Consider the following 22,005-nt stretch of genomic DNA (forward strand, 5'->3'; position numbering starts at 1 on the left):
CCTCAATGAATATGCATGAGATCTATTTGCATGCACTGCTTTCAATGCATATTCATTGGGGAAATTCTGAAAACCCGGCTGGAATACGGCTCTCGAGGACCGGAGTTCCCTACCCCTGAACTCATTAATGCAGTGGTTCCCAAACCCTGTCCTGGGGGACCCCCAGCCAGTCGGGTTTTCAAGATATCCCTAATGAATATGCATGAGAGAGATTTGCATATAATGGAAGTGACAGGTATGCAAATCTCTCTCATGCATATTCATTAGGGATATCTTGAAAACCCGACTGGCTGGGGGTCCCCCAGGACAGGGTTTGGGAACCACTGCATTAATGCATCAGTGACTGAAGACAAACAAGGGGGTAAAACACGGACCTGGCGGATCTCAACCGCAGGTTCTTTAAAAAATCTTCCTTTATTGACAGCTGAGGTTTCAGATTTCATGCGTGGCAAGTGTTTTAGCTCCTCATTCCACCGCAGTGGCTGTTTCTTCTAAGACTAAAAGTGGCAAAACTTGGTTATCGCGCGAGCTACGAAAGTAGCCCAGAGGTTAGGGCAGCTGTGCCCTGCTGATCTGGGTTCAAGACCCCAAATTCGCTGCTCGTGCTAAGAGCATAAAGTATATCGTCCATTAGTTTATAGGGCGGGTGCATGAGATGTCTGAAAGAGTTAATGCAAAAAATGTAAAAGAACAAAAAAAAAAAAGTCGGATTGACACTTAAAAGGAGGGGCGTGACTCCCTAACTCATTGGTCTTAAATTTCATCCCGAACTTGTGGAGGGTTTTTTTTTTTTTTCTTCTTCTTCTTCTCTCTAGTGCAGGGGGAGGAGAAACTGGAGTAGTGAGAGATCAAAAATAAACCGCTTAGGTCAAAGCGAGGGAAGGAAGTATAAATACGCCGCAGCTCTTCAACCTGCGCCTGTGCTTCAAAGACCTCCGAGGAGTGGATCGGTCAGATCAGAGCAAGAGCTTCATCGGGACGCCTGAGACGGGCAGTCGCTCGCCTCCCGCGACCCCTGCTGGACCACTCCACATCCCCCTGCCGGGTGTCTATCGCTTTGCATTTGTGATTTGGTGGGCTGCAAGCTTGGTTCAAAGCCCTAGACCAAGATCTGAAAATCCTCCACCAAAGCCCAGATTATTAACCTCTGTCTGAAATACGTTTCTAGAGTCATCCACATCTCCAGCTGGAAGGATGCAACGAGGATGCTGAAAAGACTTCACCCCTCGTTCTCTTTTCTCTGTTTCTCTTCAGCGATAAAAACCTACAAAAACAACTGGGTTCATTTAAACCCTTTTTTTAATGCATAAGTCATTTTTTGCAACACTTTTCGTTATTTTTGAAATTGACCTTCCAGTTCCCTAAGTGCCTTTTTTTTTTTTTAATGCAGATCCGCATCAGGTTTATTTTGCAAGTTGAGAGGCGTTAACATATTCCTGCATATTTATTTTCTTACTAAAGGGTCTCCCATGGCACGTCTGCTCCTTTCACTGGGTGGCTTTGGCGTGGTGGTGCCAGCCCTCTTTTCCCTGCTGGTAGCATCCGGCTCCCCGGCACTGCCCAGCTCCCAGCTGACGGTGCCAGTCCGGCTTCCGAGCCCCGGGGGGCGGCAGTTTCTCTCCGTCCGCTTCTCCGCCTTCGGCAGGGACTTCAGATTGCACCTGGTGCCCGATGCCAGCTTCCTGGCCCCGGGACTCCGGATCCAGTACGTGCGGAAGGGGCAGAGGACGCCGGGCGACGCCAGCGAGGTGCCCGACGGGCTTCGACGCTGCTTTTACTCGGGCGTGGTGAACGGGCGGAGGGACTCGCTGGCGGCGGTCAGTCTGTGCCGGGGGATCCGGGGCTCCTTCGCTCTGGACGGCGAAGAGTACGTGATCCGGCCCGAGGGGCGGGGGCAGGACGAGAGGATCAGCCGCCGCCCGCAGCCTCACGTCATCCTGAAGAGGCCGAACCCGAGCCCCGAAGATCCCGGCACCCGACAGAGCGAACCCGGGGAAGGAGGGGCCGGAGGAAAGGCGCCCCGGGGAAGGGAGCGAACGATCCTCGGGCGGGGAAGCCCGGGAGAGACCGTCCCGACGGCCCCCCAGCTCCGGCGCCGCAGGTTTGTGTCCGAGGCTCGCTTCGTGGAGACTCTGCTGGTGGCCGATGCCTCCATGGTCAGCTTCTACGGCGAGGATTTAAAGGTAACATTCCAGTTCTTTATTTTTGTCAACTTTCATTGGGTTTGGGAGGGTTAGTATGATTCCTTCAATAAAATGTTATAAACGAAATTTTGGGGGAGGTGAATAGGGAAAAGGGAAGGAGGGTAGGAATTAGGGGGAGGGTATTGAGAGATGTAATGGGTATTTTGGAAAGATATTTGATGGAAATTAATATGACGAATTTTAGTTTAATGACTATTTTATTGTATTATATTATTGTATATTTACTGATTTCTTTAAAAAAATGTTATAAACTACAGGTAAGAAAGAGACGGGTCCTTGTTGATCCTCCTCATCTCCCCTACTCTACTCCTGCATTAATCTGCACACATGGACCTGAGCACCCTCCCCCCTCACAGAAAGACAGCATGCATTTTTTTTCCTTCCCTTCACTCTTGTGAAAGTGTCCCCAATAAATACAGGTGTGACCACACACGCTTTCCCAGCCCTTTCTACTACTGACTCCCCTAAACAGGATTTGTTGCGGGATTTCTGAAGAAGGGGGGAGGGGGCTTCCTGCGTCTGCGAGGAAACATGTTTGATTCTCAGTCTGGCTGTGGAAATATGGAGGACTGGGCAAATTGGTCCCATGGGGAAAAAAACCCAGTACGTACATAAAAAAATCTTTTCTACCATACCTCCTAGGTGGCAGAAAACATAGTGCACTCACCTTGAATGCACCAGCAAAAATGCAATAGAACACCTCTGCAGGTTGTCATTAATATATGCAATGCCGTGCCCTTCTGTAAGAGAAAAACACTTTTAATTGGGGATTTCCTAGTGGGGGAGTCCCCGGGAGAACAGAAGGGGTAACGGCCTTCAGATAGGTTTGCTGGAGAGGAGGGATGTGTGTGTGTCAGACACCCATGGAAAATAACTTTCCATGAAAAATACCCTGCAGCACTGCACAGTGCACACCCTGGGATGGGTAGAGGGAGGGGCTCTTTGGTGTAGGCACCCTTTGAGTCAGTCTAACAAAAACATCTTGGTAAGAAATTATTACAAGAAAGATTGTGAAGGTTGCCTGTGGAATTCAAATTCATGCCTGGAGTGAAGGGAAGGAGAGGAGAGAGTTTAAAGTTTGGGGACTTTTAAATTGAACAGCAGGTCAGGTGAAATGATTGCCTCCTGCTTCCTATTTGTAGGTAAAGCAGTTGAGGAGGTGCTGAGTAGGGATGTGCCTTCCTATTGGGCGAGGGTTTTCATGTGTCATTAATAGGTGCTTTCTTCCAAAGAAGGGTGCACTCTTCCAAAAGAGTGCTCTCTCTTCCTAAGTATGCCCTGTTTGCAAAGAAAGCACATTCTTTTGCATTACTGTACACTTCTACAAATAGCACGCAGTCAGGAAACCGTGTGCACTCTTTCAGAAAGAACACATCCTTTTTGTAAATAATGCACACTCCTTGTGAAATGTGCAAACTTTTGGGGAACAGTATGCCGTTAAGAACATAAGAACATAAGAACTGCCATCACCGGATCAGACCTTCGGTCCATCAAGTCCGGCGATCCGCACACGCGGAGGCCCCGCCAGGTGTACACCTGGCGTAATTTATAGTCCACCATATCTTTATATGCCTCTCTTAAGGAGATATGCATCTAGTTTGCTCTTGAAGCCTAGGACGGTCGATTCCGCAATAATCTCCTCTGGGAGGGCATTCCAGGTGTCAACCACTCTCTGAGTGAAGCAGAACTTCCTGATATTAGTCCTGAACCTGTCTCCCCTCAGCTTCATTCCATGTCCTCTAGTCCGTGTCAAATTGGACAGTGTAAATAATCTTCTCTGCTCTATTTTGTCGATTCCTTTCAGTATTTTGAAGGTCTCGATCATATCCCCACGCATTCTCCTTTTCTCAAGGGAGAACAATCCCAGTATTATAAGTCTATCCTCATATTCCAGTCTCTCCATACCCTTCACCAGTTCTTTCTAAAAGACTCTAAGGCAGGGGTGTCAAAGTCCCTCCTCGAGGGCCGCAATCCAGTCGGGTTTTCAGGATTTTCCCAATGAATATGCATGAGATCTATTTGCATGCACTGCTTTCATTGCATGCTAATAGATCTCATGCATATTCACTGAGGAAATCCTGAAAACCCGACTGGATTGCGACCCTCGAGGAGGGACTTTGATAGCCCTGCTCTAAGGGGTCCTTTAACTAAGCTCAGCTTAGTGGGGGGTAGAAAAGACCCCTTAATAATATTGTTTCCATAACACAAAGAAAGCAGAAAATGACGAAAATGGGAAACCAAATGAAATTAACATTGTTGAACTTCACACCCCTAGTGCTGAGCTCTTCCTCACACAGAGAGTGACAGATACACACCTGGGCAGGTTAGACGTCAGACGGAGACTTCCCATTGACACTCAATACCTGTCTAGAGCTATCTTCACAGCACACACAGCAAGCTTTTAAGAACCACACCTAAACTCTTCTTGATGACCTTCCAGTGTTTTGAAAGTGAAATATAATTAAGCACCAGAGAGATTAGAAAGTTATGAAATGAAAAAACATTTGTGTTATTTCAGTTTATTATTCTTTAAAAAAAACAAAACTGTAAGTAGAAATTTCTAATAGAAATTGTAGTAGCAACATATACAGGATGACAAAGAGGTTCATAACTTTACCAGCTGGCTGAAGATAAAGTGAATGATAATGTGTTGATCTATTTATGTTTGTTCAAACAGGCTCACTAGTGCTGCCTTATGTGAGTTAGAAAGTCCAACTTTAAATTGCAGAAGTGTAAGGAGTTATGGCCAAGACTTGCTTGAACACTGTGCAAACTAGGCAGTTACCTAGGGTGGCAGTTTCTAGGAGGCAGCAGAAAACAACTGCAGTAAAAAAAAAAAAAATCTTGATAACTACTCAAAACTTAAAGAGCCCTCAATGAGCAATCTTCCAAGAACCCACTTACCAGGGGAAATGATTTTGGCAATTGCTTTCATGATATGCAGCCCAATGAGCAAACATATGATTACCTCAGGGCTTCCAGTAATTTGAAAGTAACTGCATAACAGGGCAGATGCAATTTAATCAGTGCTGTCACCGTTGCCTTAAAACATGGCAGCTATCTGCACTGAACTGCAGCAGCAATTTTAAACTGCAGAGGTATGACTGTATCAAGACGCCGGAGCAGCATGGGGAAGCTAACTTTGTGATGGATATTATCTCTTCTTGGGATAGACATGAGAAGAGGGTTGAGGGGACAGGCGGAAGACTTGGGCAAGAAAGGAATTGGTATTGCATTGTCTTCGGAAATTCTATAAGCAGACTGTATGGTCAACTTGGGTCTTTATCTGCCATTATTTACCATGCATATACTACTGAAGGTAGGCTGGTGGCAGTCAGCATTTTCTAAAAGCTGGCTGAATTAAGCTGGATAGAAACAAAGAAACATGATGGCAGATAATGGCCAAATGGCACATCTAGTCTGCCCATCCGCAGTGACCATTATCTCTTTCTCTCTCCAAGAGATCCCAGGTGCCTATCCCATGCCCTTAAATTCAGACACAGTCTCTGTCTCCACCACCTCTACCGGGAGACTGTTCCATGCATCTACCATCCTTTCTATAAAAAAGTATTTCCTTAGATTACTCTGGAGCAGGGCTGCCCAAGTCCGGTCCTCGAGATCTACTGGCAGGCCAGGTTTTCAGGATATCCACAATGAATATGCATGAGAGAGAACATAAGAACATAAGAAGCGCCATCTCCGGATCAGACCTTCGGTCCATCAAGTCCGGCGATCCGCACACGCGGAGGCCCTGCCAGGTATACACCTGGTTTATTTTATAGCCAACCGTACTTTATATGCCTCTCTCAAGGAGATATGCATCTAGTTTGCTTTTGAAGCCTAGGACTGTCGATTCTGCAATAATCTCCCCTGGGAGAGTATTCCAGATGCCAACCACTCTCTGTGTGAAGCAGAACTTTCTGACATTAGTCCTGAACTTGTCCCCCCTTAGCTTCATTTCATGTCCTCTTGTCCGTGTCAAATTGGACAATGTAAATAATCTTCTCTGCTCTATTTTGTCGATTCCTTTCAGTATTTTGAAGGTTTCGATCATATCCCCACGCAGTCTCCTTTTCTCAAGGGAGAACAATCCCAGTGTTTTAAGTCGATCCTCATATACCAGTTTCTCCATACCCTTCACTAGTTTGGTTGCTCGTCTCTGCACCCTCTCCAGCAGTTTTATATCCTTCTTTAGGTAGGGAGACCAATGTTGGACACAGTATTCCAAGTGGGGTCTGACCATTGCCCTATAAAGCGGCATTATAACTTTCTCCGATCTACTCGAGATTCCTTTCTTTATCATGCCCAACATTCTATTTGCCTTCTTTGCCGCTGCCGCGCATTGTGCTGACGGCTTCAGGGTCCTATCTATCAGTACACCCAGATCCCTTTCTTGTACACTTTTTCCCAGACTTGCACCTGACATTCTGTACTCGTATTCCTTATTCTTACTGCCTAAATGCATTACCTTGCATTTCTCCACGTTGAACTTCATCTGCCATTTCTCCGCCCATTTTTCTAACCGACACAAATCGCTCTGGAGTTCCTCACTATCCTCCTGCGATCTGATTTCCCGGCAGAGTTTTGTGTCATCTGCAAACTTGATGATCTCACTGGATGTTCCGTTTTCCAAGTCATTGATATAAATATTAAAAAGGATCGGTCCAAGTACCGAGCCCTGGGGTACACCACTAGTCACTATCTACACTGCCTTCTTGGTATGCAAATCTCTCTCATGCATATTCATTGTGGATATCCTGAACAACTGGCCTGCCAGTAGATCTCGAGGACCGGACTTGGGCAGCCCTGCTCTGGAGCCTATCACCTCTTAACTTCATTCTATGCCTTTTCATTGCAGCGTTTCCTTTCAAGTGAAAGAGACTCGACTCAAGCGCATTTACATTACAGAGGTATTTACATTTCAGAGGTATTTAAACGTCTCTATCATATTTCCTCTCTCCCGCCTTTCCTCCAAAGTATACAGATTGAGATCTTTAAGTCTGTCTCCATACGCCTTATGATGAAGATTACATACCATTTTAGTAGCCTTCCTCTGAACCAACTCCATCCTTTTTATATCTTTCTGAAGATGCGGTCTCCAGAATTGCACACAATATTCTAAATGAGGTCTCACCAGAGTCTTATACAAGGGCATCAATACCTCCTTTTTCCTATTGGTCCTACTGGCCATACCTCTCCCTAGCATCCTTCTAGCTTTCTCCATAACCTTTTCAACTTGTTTGGCCACCTTAACATCATATCACATACACTCCAACCCAAGTCCCGCTCTTCTGTTCTGCACATAAGTTTTTTAACCCTAAATTGTACCGTTCCCTCAGGTTTTTGCAGCCCAAATGCATGACCTTGCATTTCTTAGCATTAAAATTTAAGCTGCCAAATTTCAGACCATTCTTCAAGCTTCGCCAGGTCTTTCTGCATGACATTCACACCATTGCAGATTTTGGTATCATCCACAAAGAGTCAAATCTTACCTGACAGCCCTTCAGAAATATCGCTTATAAAAACGTTAAAAAGAAAAGGCCCAATAACTGAACCTTGTGATACACCACTGGTAGCATCCCTTTCATCAGAGCGATCTCCCTTTCCAGTCACTGGCACCAGGAGGCTCATCTGGCTACCAGCTCTTATGGAGGCCCTTTCTGATATTCATCTAGGACCTACATAAGATTTTATTTATTTATTTTTTCAATTTTCTATATTATTTTTCCAGGGGAGCTCAGAATGGTTTACATGAATATATTCAGGTACTCAAGCATTTTTCCCTGTCTGTTCTGGTGGGCTCACAATCTATCTAATGTACCTGGGGCAATGGGAGAATTAAGTGACTTGCCAGGGTCATAAAGAACAGTGGGGGTTTGAACCAGCAACCTCAGGGTGTTGAGGCTGTAGCTTTAACCACTGCACCCCATTTCTGACCCTCCCCGATCCACCCCAATAGCAGCACACACCACTTCCAGCACCTACCATCCACCTACCCACTCCCAAGAGTTGCTTCCCTCCTGGACCCCCACTTGAAGCTCCTCCCCTTTATGCTCCCTACCCACCCACTCACAGGCTCCCTAGGCCTACTTTGTCTCCCTGGTGGTCTATAGGTCATCTTTGGGACAGGAGTGAACCTCACTCACTCCTGTCCATGTATTCTGCTATCACAAAATGGCTGCTAGTTGGGAGGACCAAGAGGAGAGCAGTTATGAGGAGACTTGAGGAAGAGCTCAGCTCTTGTGGGTGGGTTGAGAGGGTGGAGTGCTGTTGAGAGTGGGTATCAGGAGCCAATCCAATTAAGGTTACTACCCCGATATTTGAATAGCTAACCAGACAAAGATAGGACTGGGTTTTTATGTGAATAAGTCTGGGCTCCAGAGCTGGATTAGCGCCAATTGAAGCCCTAAGCAAAGCACAGCCCAACAATGGTGCCCCTTCCATTATTTAACTGACAAGACATTAAGATTTAATAAGTGTTGAGAAAAATCATTATTGGAAGCCTAACATGGTGGAGGCTTAATCGATGAGCTCCGTACTTCCGCAAGCCTTTGTTATACTTTTCGTTAATTAATTTGTTTAAATTGGAAAATTTCACTCACCAAATATGTCCACATCGCGTCAAGCCAAAAATGAATCGGCATTTCAGGGAGGAAATGCAAAGAGGGCCAAAGCAGACCCGCCGACTCATTCCAGAGTGTTGTCGCCGCCGGAAGAAGCTATGGACAGCGCAGGCATTATAGCGGAGCTGAAAGCTATAATGCTGGAGGTTAAAGAGGAAGTAGTCAATCTTGCTAAAAAGATGGAAATCGCTAATGCTAGGACATTACAAATTGAAACCAGTTTAGAAAATACAGAAAACATATACATTATAATGATTAGAAAAACACTGAAATTCATCTTGGACAATGGGTGTGGCAGACACAAGTGAAAAAGTTAAGAGCATGATAGCTAGAGGGGAAAAAAATCTGTGGTGCCATAAGCACATGCTTATTTTGCTTAATGGTTAATTCAGGAATGTCTGGCTCCACTCATTCTCAGCTCCAGTCCGCCCCATCACTACCCAGGTAGTATGGGGGCAGTTTGTTTCTGATATTTGGCGGCACAGTCTGGTTAAGCGCCACTAGGATAAAGACAATAAATGCGCATGAAAGAAATTTGCATATAATGAAGGCAGTGAATGCAAATCAAGTGTATGCGTATTACATTACATTACATTACAGATTTCTATTCCGCCATTACCTTGCGGTTCAAGGCGGATTACAAAAGATTTAAGAACGGGGGTTACAATGGAAGAACATTAGTATTCATTGTGGATGTCCTAAAAACCTGACTGGCAAGGGGGGTACTCCAGGACCGAGTTGAGAAACAATGATTTAGGGCAGTGTTCTTCAACCGCCAGTCCACGGACCGATGCCAGTCCACAGAATAATTCTTTTATTTCTGCCGGTCCATAGGTGTAAAAAGGTTGAAAAACACTGATCTAGGGCACTATGGGGTCCTTTTATTAAGGCACGCTAGCTGATTTAGCACGCACTAAATGTTAAGGCAGCCATCCTGCCTGCGGTTTGTCATTTTAAGCTGTGGTAAGCATGAATTAGTGCTTACTACAGCTTGATGAAAGGGCCCTAAAGTTTTGGGAGCATTGCAATATGCAAAGAGTGCACTCTTCTGAAAGAATATGCACTCTATGAGGGAAATTCTATGGAAAGCACTGAAAATTAGGCGCTGAAAAAAAATTTAACACAATGCGCCATTCTATATAGAATAGCATTTAGTGCAGATTCTGCACTTAACTTTCAGGTGCTGGACTTACACCTGCTGAACCTAGTGTAAATGTCAGTGCCCAAGTTAGGCCCGGTCAGGCAGTATTCTGTATTTCAGTGTGCAACTTTTTGGAACGCCTCTGACAGGCCTATGGCCATGCCCCCTTTTTTTTTTTTTTTTGATACATGCCATGGGAGTTAGGTGTTGTGCCTTATAGAAGAGCATACATCCAGATATGTGTGCAAATTTTAATGAGTGCTAATTAACATCAATAATTGGTTGTTAACACTCAATTATTGTTGATTCAGAGCTCATTATCCAGTTTATTTGTGCAAGCCTAAAGATGACCACACAGCTTTGGGTGCAATATATAGAATCTGGGGATTTGCAAATAGTAAATTTGTAATAGTGCTTCGTCCAAGGCAAGACAAATGATGGGCTGCATCCGTAGGGGTTTTGTCAGCAGAAAACCTGAAGTCATAATGCCACTATACAGATCCATGGTGAGACCTCATCTCGAGTATTGTGTTCAATTCTGGAGACCACACTACCGGAAAGATGTGTTGAGAATTGAGTCGGTTCAGCGAATGGCTACCAGGATGGTCTTGGGGCTCAGGGATCTCACGTATGAAGAAAGGCTAAAAAAACTGCAGATGTACTCACTGGAGGAGCGAAGAGAGAGGGGGGACATGATTGAGACCTTCAAGTATATCACGGGGCGTATAGAGGTGAAAGATGATATCTTCAGTCTTACAGGGCCCTCGGTAACCAGAGGACACTCGCTGAAAATCAGGGGAGGGAAATTTCAAGGTGATGCTAGAAAGTACTTCTTCACCGAAAGGGTGGTCGATCATTGGAACGAGCTGCCTCAGCAGGTGATTGAGGCCAAAAGCGTGTCAGATTTTAAGAGAAAATGGGATATTCACGTGGGATCTATAGGGGAGTAAAAGTCGGGGAGTGGGTCATTGGTATGGGCAGACTCGATGGGCTATGGCCCTTTTCTGCCGTCAATTTCTATGTTTCTATGTTTCAAAAAGAGTCATTAGTAGCGGTATAGAAGCGTGCAATAAACATATACTGTCAATGGCATTGCTTCAATGACAACATAATTATGAGAATTATGAGAAGCATCAACCCACGGAGACTGCACTAGCCTAAAGCAACTATAATGTATTATAATACATTATAATAATTTTATTTTAAGGGGTCCTTTTATCAAGCTGCGATAGGGGTTTAACGCGCGTATTACCGCGTGTTAAACTGCCTGCCACGCTAGTCGCTAATGCCTGTATTGAGCAGGTGTTAGTTTTTTAGCCGCATGGGTTAGCGCGTGATGTAATATCCGACGCGCTAACCCCATTAGCTCGGCTTGATAAAAGGACCCCTCAGTGTGTAACCTTAAGCCATAAGATCTAAAAGTCAAAAGCCCAAGCCCAACTGCTTATCAACAGCTCAGACATCCAGTAGGCATACAGGCTTTCTGCTGCACACCATCATCGGGATACACTAATGTGCAAGTCAGCAAACTAATACAGTGAAAAAGGTGAATCGAAAAAGTGCTTTCCCAGTGAGATAATGTTAATCAAAATAAATTTTCAAAACCACTTATTTTGGAAATTCTTAATTTTGCTAGATGCCATCAGTATATATTTTCTCAATAGTATGCTCCGTATACAAATCACAATAATAGGTTTTTTAAAAATATATATAGCAGTAGTTTTGTTCCTACAGTAGGATGTTTTGCTGTATTGATCTATGACAACATAAGGCAAAAACAAATGCACATTTCTAGAAACGACATAGGAAATGACACGAAATGAAAATTTTCTGGTTGCATACCTCTAATTAATGTCAGCAAATCTATGTAATTGGCTAGGAAGTCCTTTATTTGCTTCTTTTCGCTGTGTCCTATGGATGTTGTCATTTCCGGTAAGGAAGTTATGAAAACTTTGGGGGAGAATCTAGATAATGATCTGCTTTTTGATAAACAAATATCTTTGGTTGTTAAATCTTTCTTTGTATTACTGATTGTCGAGTCTGCAAGTTTTTAAAGGACAAAGAACTCCAAACACTGCTATTACATGCTCTTGTTCTTTTCAAATTAGATTATTGTAACTCTCTCAACAATAGTTGTAGTCTGAGTTTCATGAATACTGCAGTGTGGTTAATAATTCATGGTCAAAGCATAGATTGTGTGGTATCATTGATGTTTAGTAAAGTTTAAGATTTTGCTATTAGCTCATCCAAATTTGCATATTGCATAAAGATACCCCTATATTGTATATCTCACTGATTGGATCATTTTGGTTACTGCACTCATAACATATGGATCTGGAATGACCAAGTTGTCACCCCCTCACACCCCATCTACCCCCCAACCCTCGTAATCACAAAGTCCCTTGCTTATCAAAGCTCATATAACCTCAACAATAATGTCAACAATAAATAAACCACAGACACTTTATTAATAGTAATAACCAGGCCGCAGCTTTGATTATTGGGGATAACCAATAAGCAATCAACAATTGCTTCACTTCTTGAGCTACAAAACATTGCAATTTGACGTAACTCCCCGCCATGTCAGCAAGAGCCTAGGGGGTGGCATGGACCTCCATGCCCCTATTCGAGGCCACCTGCCTCCAGGCATATTCGCTCATCTGAGCTCACTTCCCCTTAACTGCTCATCCCCTGATGAGCCTGGGGGGGTAGGCATGGACCTCCATACCCTCTTTCTGGGTCACCTGACCCATGGCATTGCCACTCATCTGAGCTCACTACCAAATGCCCGCTCATTGTCCAATGAGCCAAAACCTTGTAGCTCAGGATTACCGCCATATCTCCCGCACAAACACTATATCCAAAGGGGAGGGTGGGAGGGAAAGTTGCCTTCGAGGGACAGGGAAGCACACTGTTCCTCGGAGGCATGAAGCCTACATAACCCCTATCTCCTCACAGCCCACTCCCCTCCCGACCATCCAGCAGAAAGTCCCTCCTTACCTACCTCTTCCCCCCCTTCCCCTTAACCAATTACCTCCACGTAGGCACCTGCAAGCTGGCTCACCATGGGCGACCAACTTGGGCCATCCAGCCCATTGTTATAGTTGCCCATCGAGACAAGCTCGGCTCTTTTTTACAAACTGGTTTATTGACTATTCATCCTCTGCTTAGAATCTGCTTTGCATGACTCAGCACTCTTCTTTCGCCTTCTAGTGGAATACTCTTCCTCTTGATTATGTGCTGGAGGCTTGTTTTTTCATTACTGCTTTCCAATATTGTTGCTTTGTAAACTTGGCCATAGGTTAGCCATAAGAACATAAGAATAGCCTTACTGGGTCATACCAATGGTCCATCAAGCCCAGTAGCCCGTTCTCACAGTGGCCAATCCAGGTCACCAGTACCTGGCCAAAACCCAAGGAGTAACAACATTCCATTTTACCGATACAGGGTAAGCAGTGGCCAAGCCAGGATGTTTGGCACCTCTATGTTGCAATCTATTCCTTTATGAAATATTCCTTCCCCTTTTTCTTTTTAATTGGTGTCTATGTAATTTTAATTGACACATTACAGTGTTGCATTGTTTATTGTACTTTGCTATTTATGTATTATTATGTTTGAATATTATATATGCATTGCTTTCTAAACCACTTTGCTATATTTGTTAAAATGCGGCTAATCAAATTTAAATAAACATGCATATCCCATACTTGCAGGCATTCCCAAAAGTGGAGGTTTTTTGTTTTTTTATACCTAAACAGCATTGATCTCTGAGAAAACCTTTAAGCTTTCATCTTAAACAGTAAGGTAATAAACAGATAGTGCTTTGTTATATATACCGTATTTTCACGCATATAATGCGCGCGTTATACGTGTTTTTACCTACCGCGCATACCCCTCGCGCGTTATATGCGTGAGCGCGGTATACAAAAGTTTTAAAACATAGTTCCCACCCCGCCCGATGCCCGATTCACCCCCCCAGCAGGACCGCTCGCACCCCCACCCCGAACGACCGCTCGCACGCGCTCCCACCCGCACCCGCATCCACGATCGGAGCAAGAGGGAGCCCAAGCCCTCTTGCCCTGCCGACTCCCCGACGTCCGATACATCCCCCCCCCGGCAGGACCACTCGCACTCCCACCCCGAAGGACCGCCGACTTCCCGACAATATCGGGCCAGAAGGGAGCCCAAACCCTCCTGGCCACGGCGACCCCCTAACCCCACCCCGCACTACATTACGGGCAGGAGGGATCCCAGGCCCTCCTGCCCTCGACGCAAACCCCCCTCCCTCCAACGACCGCCCCCCCAGCCGACCCGCGACCCCCCTGGTGATCCCCACGACCCCCCCACCCCCCTTCCCCGTACCTTTGGTAGTTGGGCCAGAAGGGAGCCCAAACCCTCCTGGCCACGGCGACCCCCTAACCCCACCCCGCACTACATTACGGGCAGGAGGGATCCCAGGCCCTCCTGCCCTCGACGCAAACCCCCCTCCCCCCCAACGCCCGCCCCCCCCCAAGAACCTCCGACCGCCCCCCAGCCGACCCGCGACCCCCCTGGCGACCCCCACGACCCCCCCACCCCCCTTCCCCGTACCTTTGGTAGTTGGCCAGACAGACGGGAGCCAAACCCGCCTGTCCGGCAGGCAGCCAACGAAGGAATGAGGCCGGATTGGCCCATCCATCCTAAAGCTCCGCCTACTGGTGGGGCCTAAGGCGCGTGGGCCAATCAGAATAGGCCCTGGAGCCTTAGGTCCCACCTGGGGGGGCGGCCTGAGGCACATGGGCCCAACCCGACCATGTGCCTCAGGCCGCGCCCCCAGGTGGGACCTAAGGCTCCAGGGCCTATTCTGATTGGCCCACGCACCTTAGGCCCCACCAGTAGGCGGAGCTTTAGGATGGATGGGCCAATCCGGCCTCATTCCTTCGTTGGCTGCCTGCCGGACAGGCGGGTTTGGCTCCCGTCTGTCCGGCCAACTACCAAAGGTACGGGGAAGGGGGGTGGGGGGGTCGCCAGGGGGGTCGCGGGTCGGCTGGGGGGCGGTCGGAGGTTCTTGGGGGGGCGGTCGTTGGGGGGGAGGGGGGTTTGCGTCGAGGGCAGGAGGGCCTGGGATCCCTCCTGCCCGTAATGTAGTGCGGGGTGGGGTTAGGGGGTCGCCGTGGCCAGGAGGGTTTGGGCTCCCTTCTGGCCCAACTACCAAAGGTACGGGGAAGGGGGGTGGGGGGGTCGTGGGGGTCGCCAGGGGGGTCGTGGGTCGGCTGGGGGGGCGGTCGGAGGTTCTTGAGGGGGGGCGGTCATTGGGGGGAGGGGGGTTTGCGTCGAGGGCAGGAGGGCCTGGGATCCCTCCTGCCCGTAATGTAGTGCGGGGTGGGGTTAGGGGGTCGCCGTGGCCAGGAGGATTTGGGCTCCCTCCTGGCCCGATATTGTTGGGGAGTCGGCGGTCCTTCGGGGGGAGGGATGTATCGGACGTCGGGGGGGGCATCAGGCTTTCAGGATGGGGACAGACCTTCAAGGGGGGACAGTGCACGGAAGTCAGGGGGGGTGAACGGAGAGTCGGGACAGCGCACGGAAAGTCAGGGCGGGCGAAAGGAGCGTCGGGCAGCATGCGCGGTATACCCGTGAGCGCGGTATACCAAAGTTTTTGTACATATCATCGTGATTTCTGTGCGCTATACCCGTGTGCGCGTTTTATACGGGTGCGCGTTATTTGCTTGAAAATACGGTACTCTTGTTCCTCATGAAGGCTGTGTCCTTGGCATGGCTTCAGATACCTGAGAACTGATCATATTTATTACAAAGCACACCCTGCAGAACTTCAATGCTTTTCTGAAACTGATTTCTGAAGGAGTTGTGCAGGAGCTTTACATTTTGATAAATTAGAATTCTGATTTCTCTCTGTTCTCAGTGGGAGTGGTAGGTCAGTCCTACTTGAGTGGAGGGTATGTTAAGAGTCGGGGCTTTATTTTTATGGTTTCTCAACAGCCCACATGATTACGGCACAATCCCCTTCCAACTGCTCTTGTTCTCCTCCCCATTTACATAAATTCTAGCAGAGTTATTTGAGGCCAGGAGACTGACTCAGATAACAAGTTCTGCCTAGAGCCATAAAGAATTCTATTCTGCAGGCAGATGCAGAAATACGTTTTGAAAATATTTTTTTTAAAAAAGATTTTTGAAAATTCTTATGATCCCTCTCCCATCTGCTATTGGCTAACTAAGGTTTACTGTGATGCCCCGCACTGAGCCTGCACTCTGTGGAGGCCTACAGCAGGGAAACACAGCTTTGATTTGTTACCCCTCATGAGTCTTTGATTTTGGAAAGGGTAGAGTACATGTTGGGCAAGTGTGATTATGCAGTTTATGTAATCTATTCAGTGCTCAGATTAACAGACTTGTTCAGTCAAGTCTGCTCTCTCATATGAACCAGGAGGGCTTTGCATCATAGCTATCATAAATTCTGTAGCCCCTGATAACCTTTGATAAACGACTACCTGTTCTTATTGTACTGCCATCTCAAAACTGTATCTCTGCTTTCCAGTTTCTGCCTACCTCTGCCGTCCCTACCCCTCCACTTGTCCACCAAAGTAGAGCATGAACCCTACTAACTAAAACTAGAGTAGTGAATGTGGCTTGAAAGACCCTGGCTTAAGGCCCTCTTTATGCTTCTAGACTTCTGTTTGTAAGAACATTCATTACAAAGGCATCATGCAATGAACCTTCTGTTTCTAGAATTCTGGTAACAGAATAATGGTAATTTAGGATCAAAATAGTTTGCTTGCTTTTTTTTGTTTGTTTATTTAGTATCTTTCAGAATACAGTGTTCCCCCACAAATTCACGAATCGCGGACTCAGCAATTTGCGGTATGCTCCGACCGCCTCTTCCTGTAAGTAAAGTCAGGCTACACCAATCAGGAGCTGCTTGTAGGAAGGCTGGTGTTTTTTTGCGTTAATTTTGCCTGCCTACAGCCATTTCTGATTACATGTTATTAAGACTGTTTTCAATCTGTTTCTTTATCTGTGCAATTGAGATCCATTGGACCCCTGAGGAAGGCGTGTTTGCCGAATCACAGACCATGTAGGGTTGGTTGGACTATTGCATTTGTAATTTTATGCTTTTAATTGTAAGAGTGTATCTCAGAACATCAGTATTCACTGTTTTTCTTTTTATTGGTGGATTGTTTTTTCTGTGGATCCTAGGGTCTTCATCTCTTTTTTTGTTGTGTTGCATTTTTTTTTGTTATATTGCACATGTAAGTAACAGCATTTACACATGTAAACAGTGGTGTAATAAGGGGAGGGCAAGGGGGCAAGGAGGGGGCAGTCTTCTCCAGCGCCACTTGATTGGGGCGCTGGGGTGTCAGGTCAAAAGCGCGCCGGGACAAAGGCGTGCCCAGACAATTGAGCGCAGCGCACGCCGCCGCGCCGCTTTAAATTACTGTTTTTAGCGCTCCGACGGGGGGGCGTGGGGGGGAACCCCCACTTTACTTAATAGACATCGCGCCGCGTTGTGGGGGCATTGTGGTGGGCGTGGGAGGTTGTAACCCCCCACATTTTACTGAAAACTTCACTTTTTCCCTGTTTTTAGGGAAAAAGTTCAGTTTACAGTAAAATGTGGAGGGTTACAACCCCCCAAACCCCCCATAACGCCGGCGCGATGTCTATTAAGTAAACTGGGGGGGTTCCCCAACAAAACCCCCCGTCGGAGCCCCTAAAAACTGTAATTTAGAGCGGCGCAGCGGCGCATGCTGCGCTCAATTGTCAGCACGTGCTTTTGTCTTTCGCGCCGTTGTCTATGAACCGGGCGCTGGCACCCCTCCTCTACCCCTCCCCACTCCTCCCCCTGCTGCATGTGCGCCCTTTCCCTTCCCCATACCTTTTTTACGTCAGCATGAGCAGCCACCAACTTACTGCCCGCGTTGGCTGTGGCGCTCTCTCTGATGTCACTTGCAGGACCTGCATCTAAGAAGTGACGTCAGAGAGAGCGCCGAAGCCAACATGGGCAGTAAATTGGTGGCTGCTCGCACTGAAATTAAAAAGGGAAGGGGCGGGGGGGCAACGCTCATCCTCGCTACACCACTGCATGTATACCTGCTTCCAGTGCAGGTGATCGAGGCAGACAGCGTGCCAGACTTTAAGAATAAATGGGATTCCCATGTGGGATCCCTACGAGGGTCAAGATAAGGAAATTGGGTCATTAGGGCATAGACAGGGGGTGGGTTAAGCAGAGTGGGAAGACTTGATGGGCTATAGCCCTTTTCTGCCGTCATCTTCTATGTTTCTATGTTTCTATGTTACAAGTCTAAATATCAATTTTGGAAAGTCACTATTTACTAGTGGAGATCTATATCAGACAGAGATTTCAAGGGGGTGAGGTTTGGGCGTGACTAAATCTTCACAAGTATTGCCATTTTAGTAAGGAAATACATATGTATGGTAAAATTTTCCACATCAGGTTTTACACCAGTTCAAAGACTCACATAGGTTTTTAAGAAGTGCTCATTTTGGCTACAACTGTTTACACAAGAGATTAGGGCATAGTAAGGGCGGGGACTGCCCCAAGTGTAGTCTTGGTGGAGGCGCCGGCACCTCTCCTCCACTCCTCCCCTGCCACATGTGTGCCTTCAGTTCCCCCCACCATACTTCAGGCTCTTTGGGGTGCGAGCAGCAGCTCTAACCTGATCCTCATGCCAGCCTCGGTGCTCCCCTCTGCCATCACTTCCAGGTTCACTGTCCCAGGACAGTGATGTCAGAAGGAGAGCCAGCGAGGGCAGTAAATTAGAGAAGCTGCTTACGCCCGGGGAGCATGCATGGGGAGCATGCAAGGAGGGTGAGGAAGGGCAGAGAAGAGGCCGAGGGGCCACCACTGTCCCAGGCACCTCCCACCCTCGCTATGTCACTGGATTGGGGGGAATCGTTTTCCTCAATCTAAGACTGCCAACTGGATCGAAATTCTCAGGACAGGCTTGATCTAGTCTTAGGGACTTTTAATTCTGATTTTCTTATTGCATTCTTTAAGAAAAGCAAAACTATAATTTCCCAGCATGTACTGGGGTAAACCCAGGATTGGATCAACCCTGTCTTGTGAATATATTTTCAGTTGGCAACCTTGCCTCAGTCCCATATAGTTTATTTCTACCTCCAAAATGAAACCAAGTTAAAATAGTGGCCTTCCTACTTGCATTGGTGGCACTTTCTTTTTTTAACATAATACATGACACAGTGACAGAATTCATCACTGTTCCTGTCTCCGCGGATAACCACAGGAAACCATCCCGTTCCATTCTTTCATATCTATCTCAACCTCAATCTTTCTACACCAGCATTTTTCAACGCAGGGCTTGAGGGTCAGTGATTGTACCCATTCATACTGATTAGTCCCTCTTTCCTTAAAGAATGATGTGGGGATGGTTTCCCATGGTTATCCTTGGGGATGGGAACGGTGATGAATTCTGTTACCATGTCATTCTTTGCATTTGCACTCCTGCAGATATTTTAGAAAAAGCTCTGAGTCGACTGATTATTAAAATACTGCCAGAATTGAGCATGTCCAAATCTGGATGTCTTAATTCCGATTTCAATTTTTTTTTTAATATAAAATGGGGTTCCAAGAGGCTACAAAGAGGACAAAACATAAAAAAACAGAGGGATATCTAATTACCATATTTTCACGCATATAACACGCGCGTTATACACGATTTTTACAAACCGTGCATAACCTTGCGCGTTATACAATGTTTTTTTTACATAGTTCCCCCCCCCCCGACGTCCGATTCACCCCGCAGGACCGCTGATGTCAGAGAAAGGGCAGGACCACCGGAAGAGGAAGCAGCGCAGACGCAGGGCTCACAGAAGGGCCGGGACCGCCGGAAGAGGAAGCATTTCAGACGCAGGGCTCACAGAAGGGCCGGGACCGCCGGCAGAAGAAGCAGCAGGAGAACGGTAGGAGCTTCTCCATGATGGGGGGGTGGGGAGGCTGTGGGGGTGCGAGCGGTCCTTCAGGGTGGGGGTGTGAGCGGTCCTGCAGGGGGAGTGAATCGGATGTCGGGGGGGCATCAGGCTTTCAGGGTGGGGACAGGACTTCAAGGGGGAGAGGAGAGTCGGGGCGGGCCAGAGGAGAGTCGGGGCGGCCAAAGGAGAGTCGGGGCGGCCAGAGGAGAGTCGGGGCGGGTGAAAGGAGAGTCGGGGCAGGCCAGAGGAGAGTCGGGGCGGCCAAAGGAGAGTCGGGGCGGCCAGAGGAGAGTCGGGGAGTCGGGGCGGGCCAGAGGAGAGTTGGGGCGGGTGAAAGGAGAGTCGGGGTGGCCAGAGGAGAGTCAGGGCGGGCGAAAGGAGAGTCGGGGCGGCATGCGCGGTATACGGGTGTGCGTGGTATATAAAAATTTCTTTACATAAATTACAGTTTCTTGCGCGCTATACCCGTGTGCGTGTTTTACACGGGTGCGCGGTATATGAGTGAAAATACGGTAATAGTTACAATCTTAAAATATGAAAACATTACAAATAAAGCAATATTTCCAAAATATAAAACAAAAGAAAAAGGAGGCGAGCTATTCATGATTGAACTGGCCATCATCCAGCTCTTTTATGGGACTGATCAATCCACAACAGCTTGGGATAGATATAATACTTTAAATTAGCCTTTAAAGGAGGTTTCTGAATGAAATGAGGATAGTAGCAAGTTCCACAAAGAAGGAGTTAGGCAAGAGAAAGTAGACCCATATGTACTATCAAGCCATACTCTGGCTGGCACAATTAACAGGCTATGATTCTAACATAAGAAGGAACAATAAAGTATCAAATGACTTAGACAAATACAGAGGAACTTCAGAGTGGAGAATGCATAATGTTTTGAATCTAAACCTGTAAGAGATAGGTAAGCAATCATGACATTTCAATAAAGGGTATAAACTACTGCTTATATAGAACAATACACATCAGTATTATTAAGTCCTTGTCATGGACCTACTAGAGGGCCTCAGAAATGGAGCCTACGCACAGCACTGTAGTCACAAGCTGAGACAATCCGCGTAGTTAGAATGCTCCTGCTCCAATCATTGGCCACTATATACCTATTTAAAGTGCTATATATCTAGTTAAAGTGCTATTTTGCTTGACTTAAAACAATACACTATAATTGTGATATTCTTTCAAAAACTCTTTTTCAAATACTGTGTGCATTATTCGGATTTGAAAAACTAGATCACAAAAACTTATCTGCTTTGTTTAATCTTCACTGGCGGAGTCTTTATAATAAAATTTCAATGCATGTCCAATTTGCCAACGCGGCCAGCGTTTCGCGGGAATTATGTACATCCGCTGCGTCAGGGCCACCGGGACATTAACACATACATCCACAATCAGGAATGCACTGATTGTGGATGTATGTGTTAATGTCCCGGTGGCCCTGACGCAGCGGATGTACATAATTCCCGCGAAACGCTGGCCGCGTTGGCAAATTGGACATGCATTGAAATTTTATTATAAAGACTCCGCCAGTGATGATTAAACAAAGCAGATAAGTTTTTGTGATCTAGTTTTTCAAATCCGAATAATGCACACAGTATTTGAAAAAGAGTTTTTGAAAGAATATCACAATTATAGTGTATTGTTTTAAGTCAAGCAAAATAGCACTTTAACTAGATATATAGCACTTTAAATAGGTATATAGTGGCCAATGATTGGAGCAGGAGCATTCTAACTACGCGGATTGTCTCAGCTTGTGACTACAGTGCTGTGCGTAGGCTCCATTTCTGAGGCCCTCTAGTAGGTCCATGACAAGGACTTAATAATACTGATGTGTATTGTTCTATATAAGCAGTAGTTTATACTATTTTTTGTGATTGTGATACATACTGCTGGGTTGTACACCTTTAGATTTCAATAAAGGGGTCACATCACGAGTGTAGGAAGACTGTTTTCATAATCTCTTAACCTGACGCCTGTAGATAGATTTTTCTGCATCTGAGGCTTCCATAATGAGCACAGAGTGAAAATGAGGTTATTCTAAGCCAATTGTAGTTCTTCCCCTTCTCTTTTATTTCTAGTA

General features: G+C 46.5%; 1 protein-coding gene across 1 annotated transcript in view; it reads left to right on the top strand.

Moving 5' to 3' along the window:
* Positions 1–1,387: 1,387 nt before the first annotated feature.
* The window catches only part of ADAMTS8 (ADAM metallopeptidase with thrombospondin type 1 motif 8), a 114,427-nt gene continuing 93,809 nt past the window's right edge, over positions 1,388–22,005 (top strand). The window contains exon 1 of the mRNA XM_033917514.1: positions 1,388–2,183. Coding sequence (XP_033773405.1) covers positions 1,470–2,183 — 714 coding nt within the window. The 5' untranslated portion in view covers positions 1,388–1,469. The remainder of the gene's footprint in view (positions 2,184–22,005) is intronic.

This window comes from Geotrypetes seraphini, chromosome 13 (genome assembly GCF_902459505.1).
Source record: "Geotrypetes seraphini chromosome 13, aGeoSer1.1, whole genome shotgun sequence".
In the NCBI taxonomy this organism is placed as follows: Eukaryota; Metazoa; Chordata; class Amphibia; order Gymnophiona; family Dermophiidae; genus Geotrypetes; species Geotrypetes seraphini.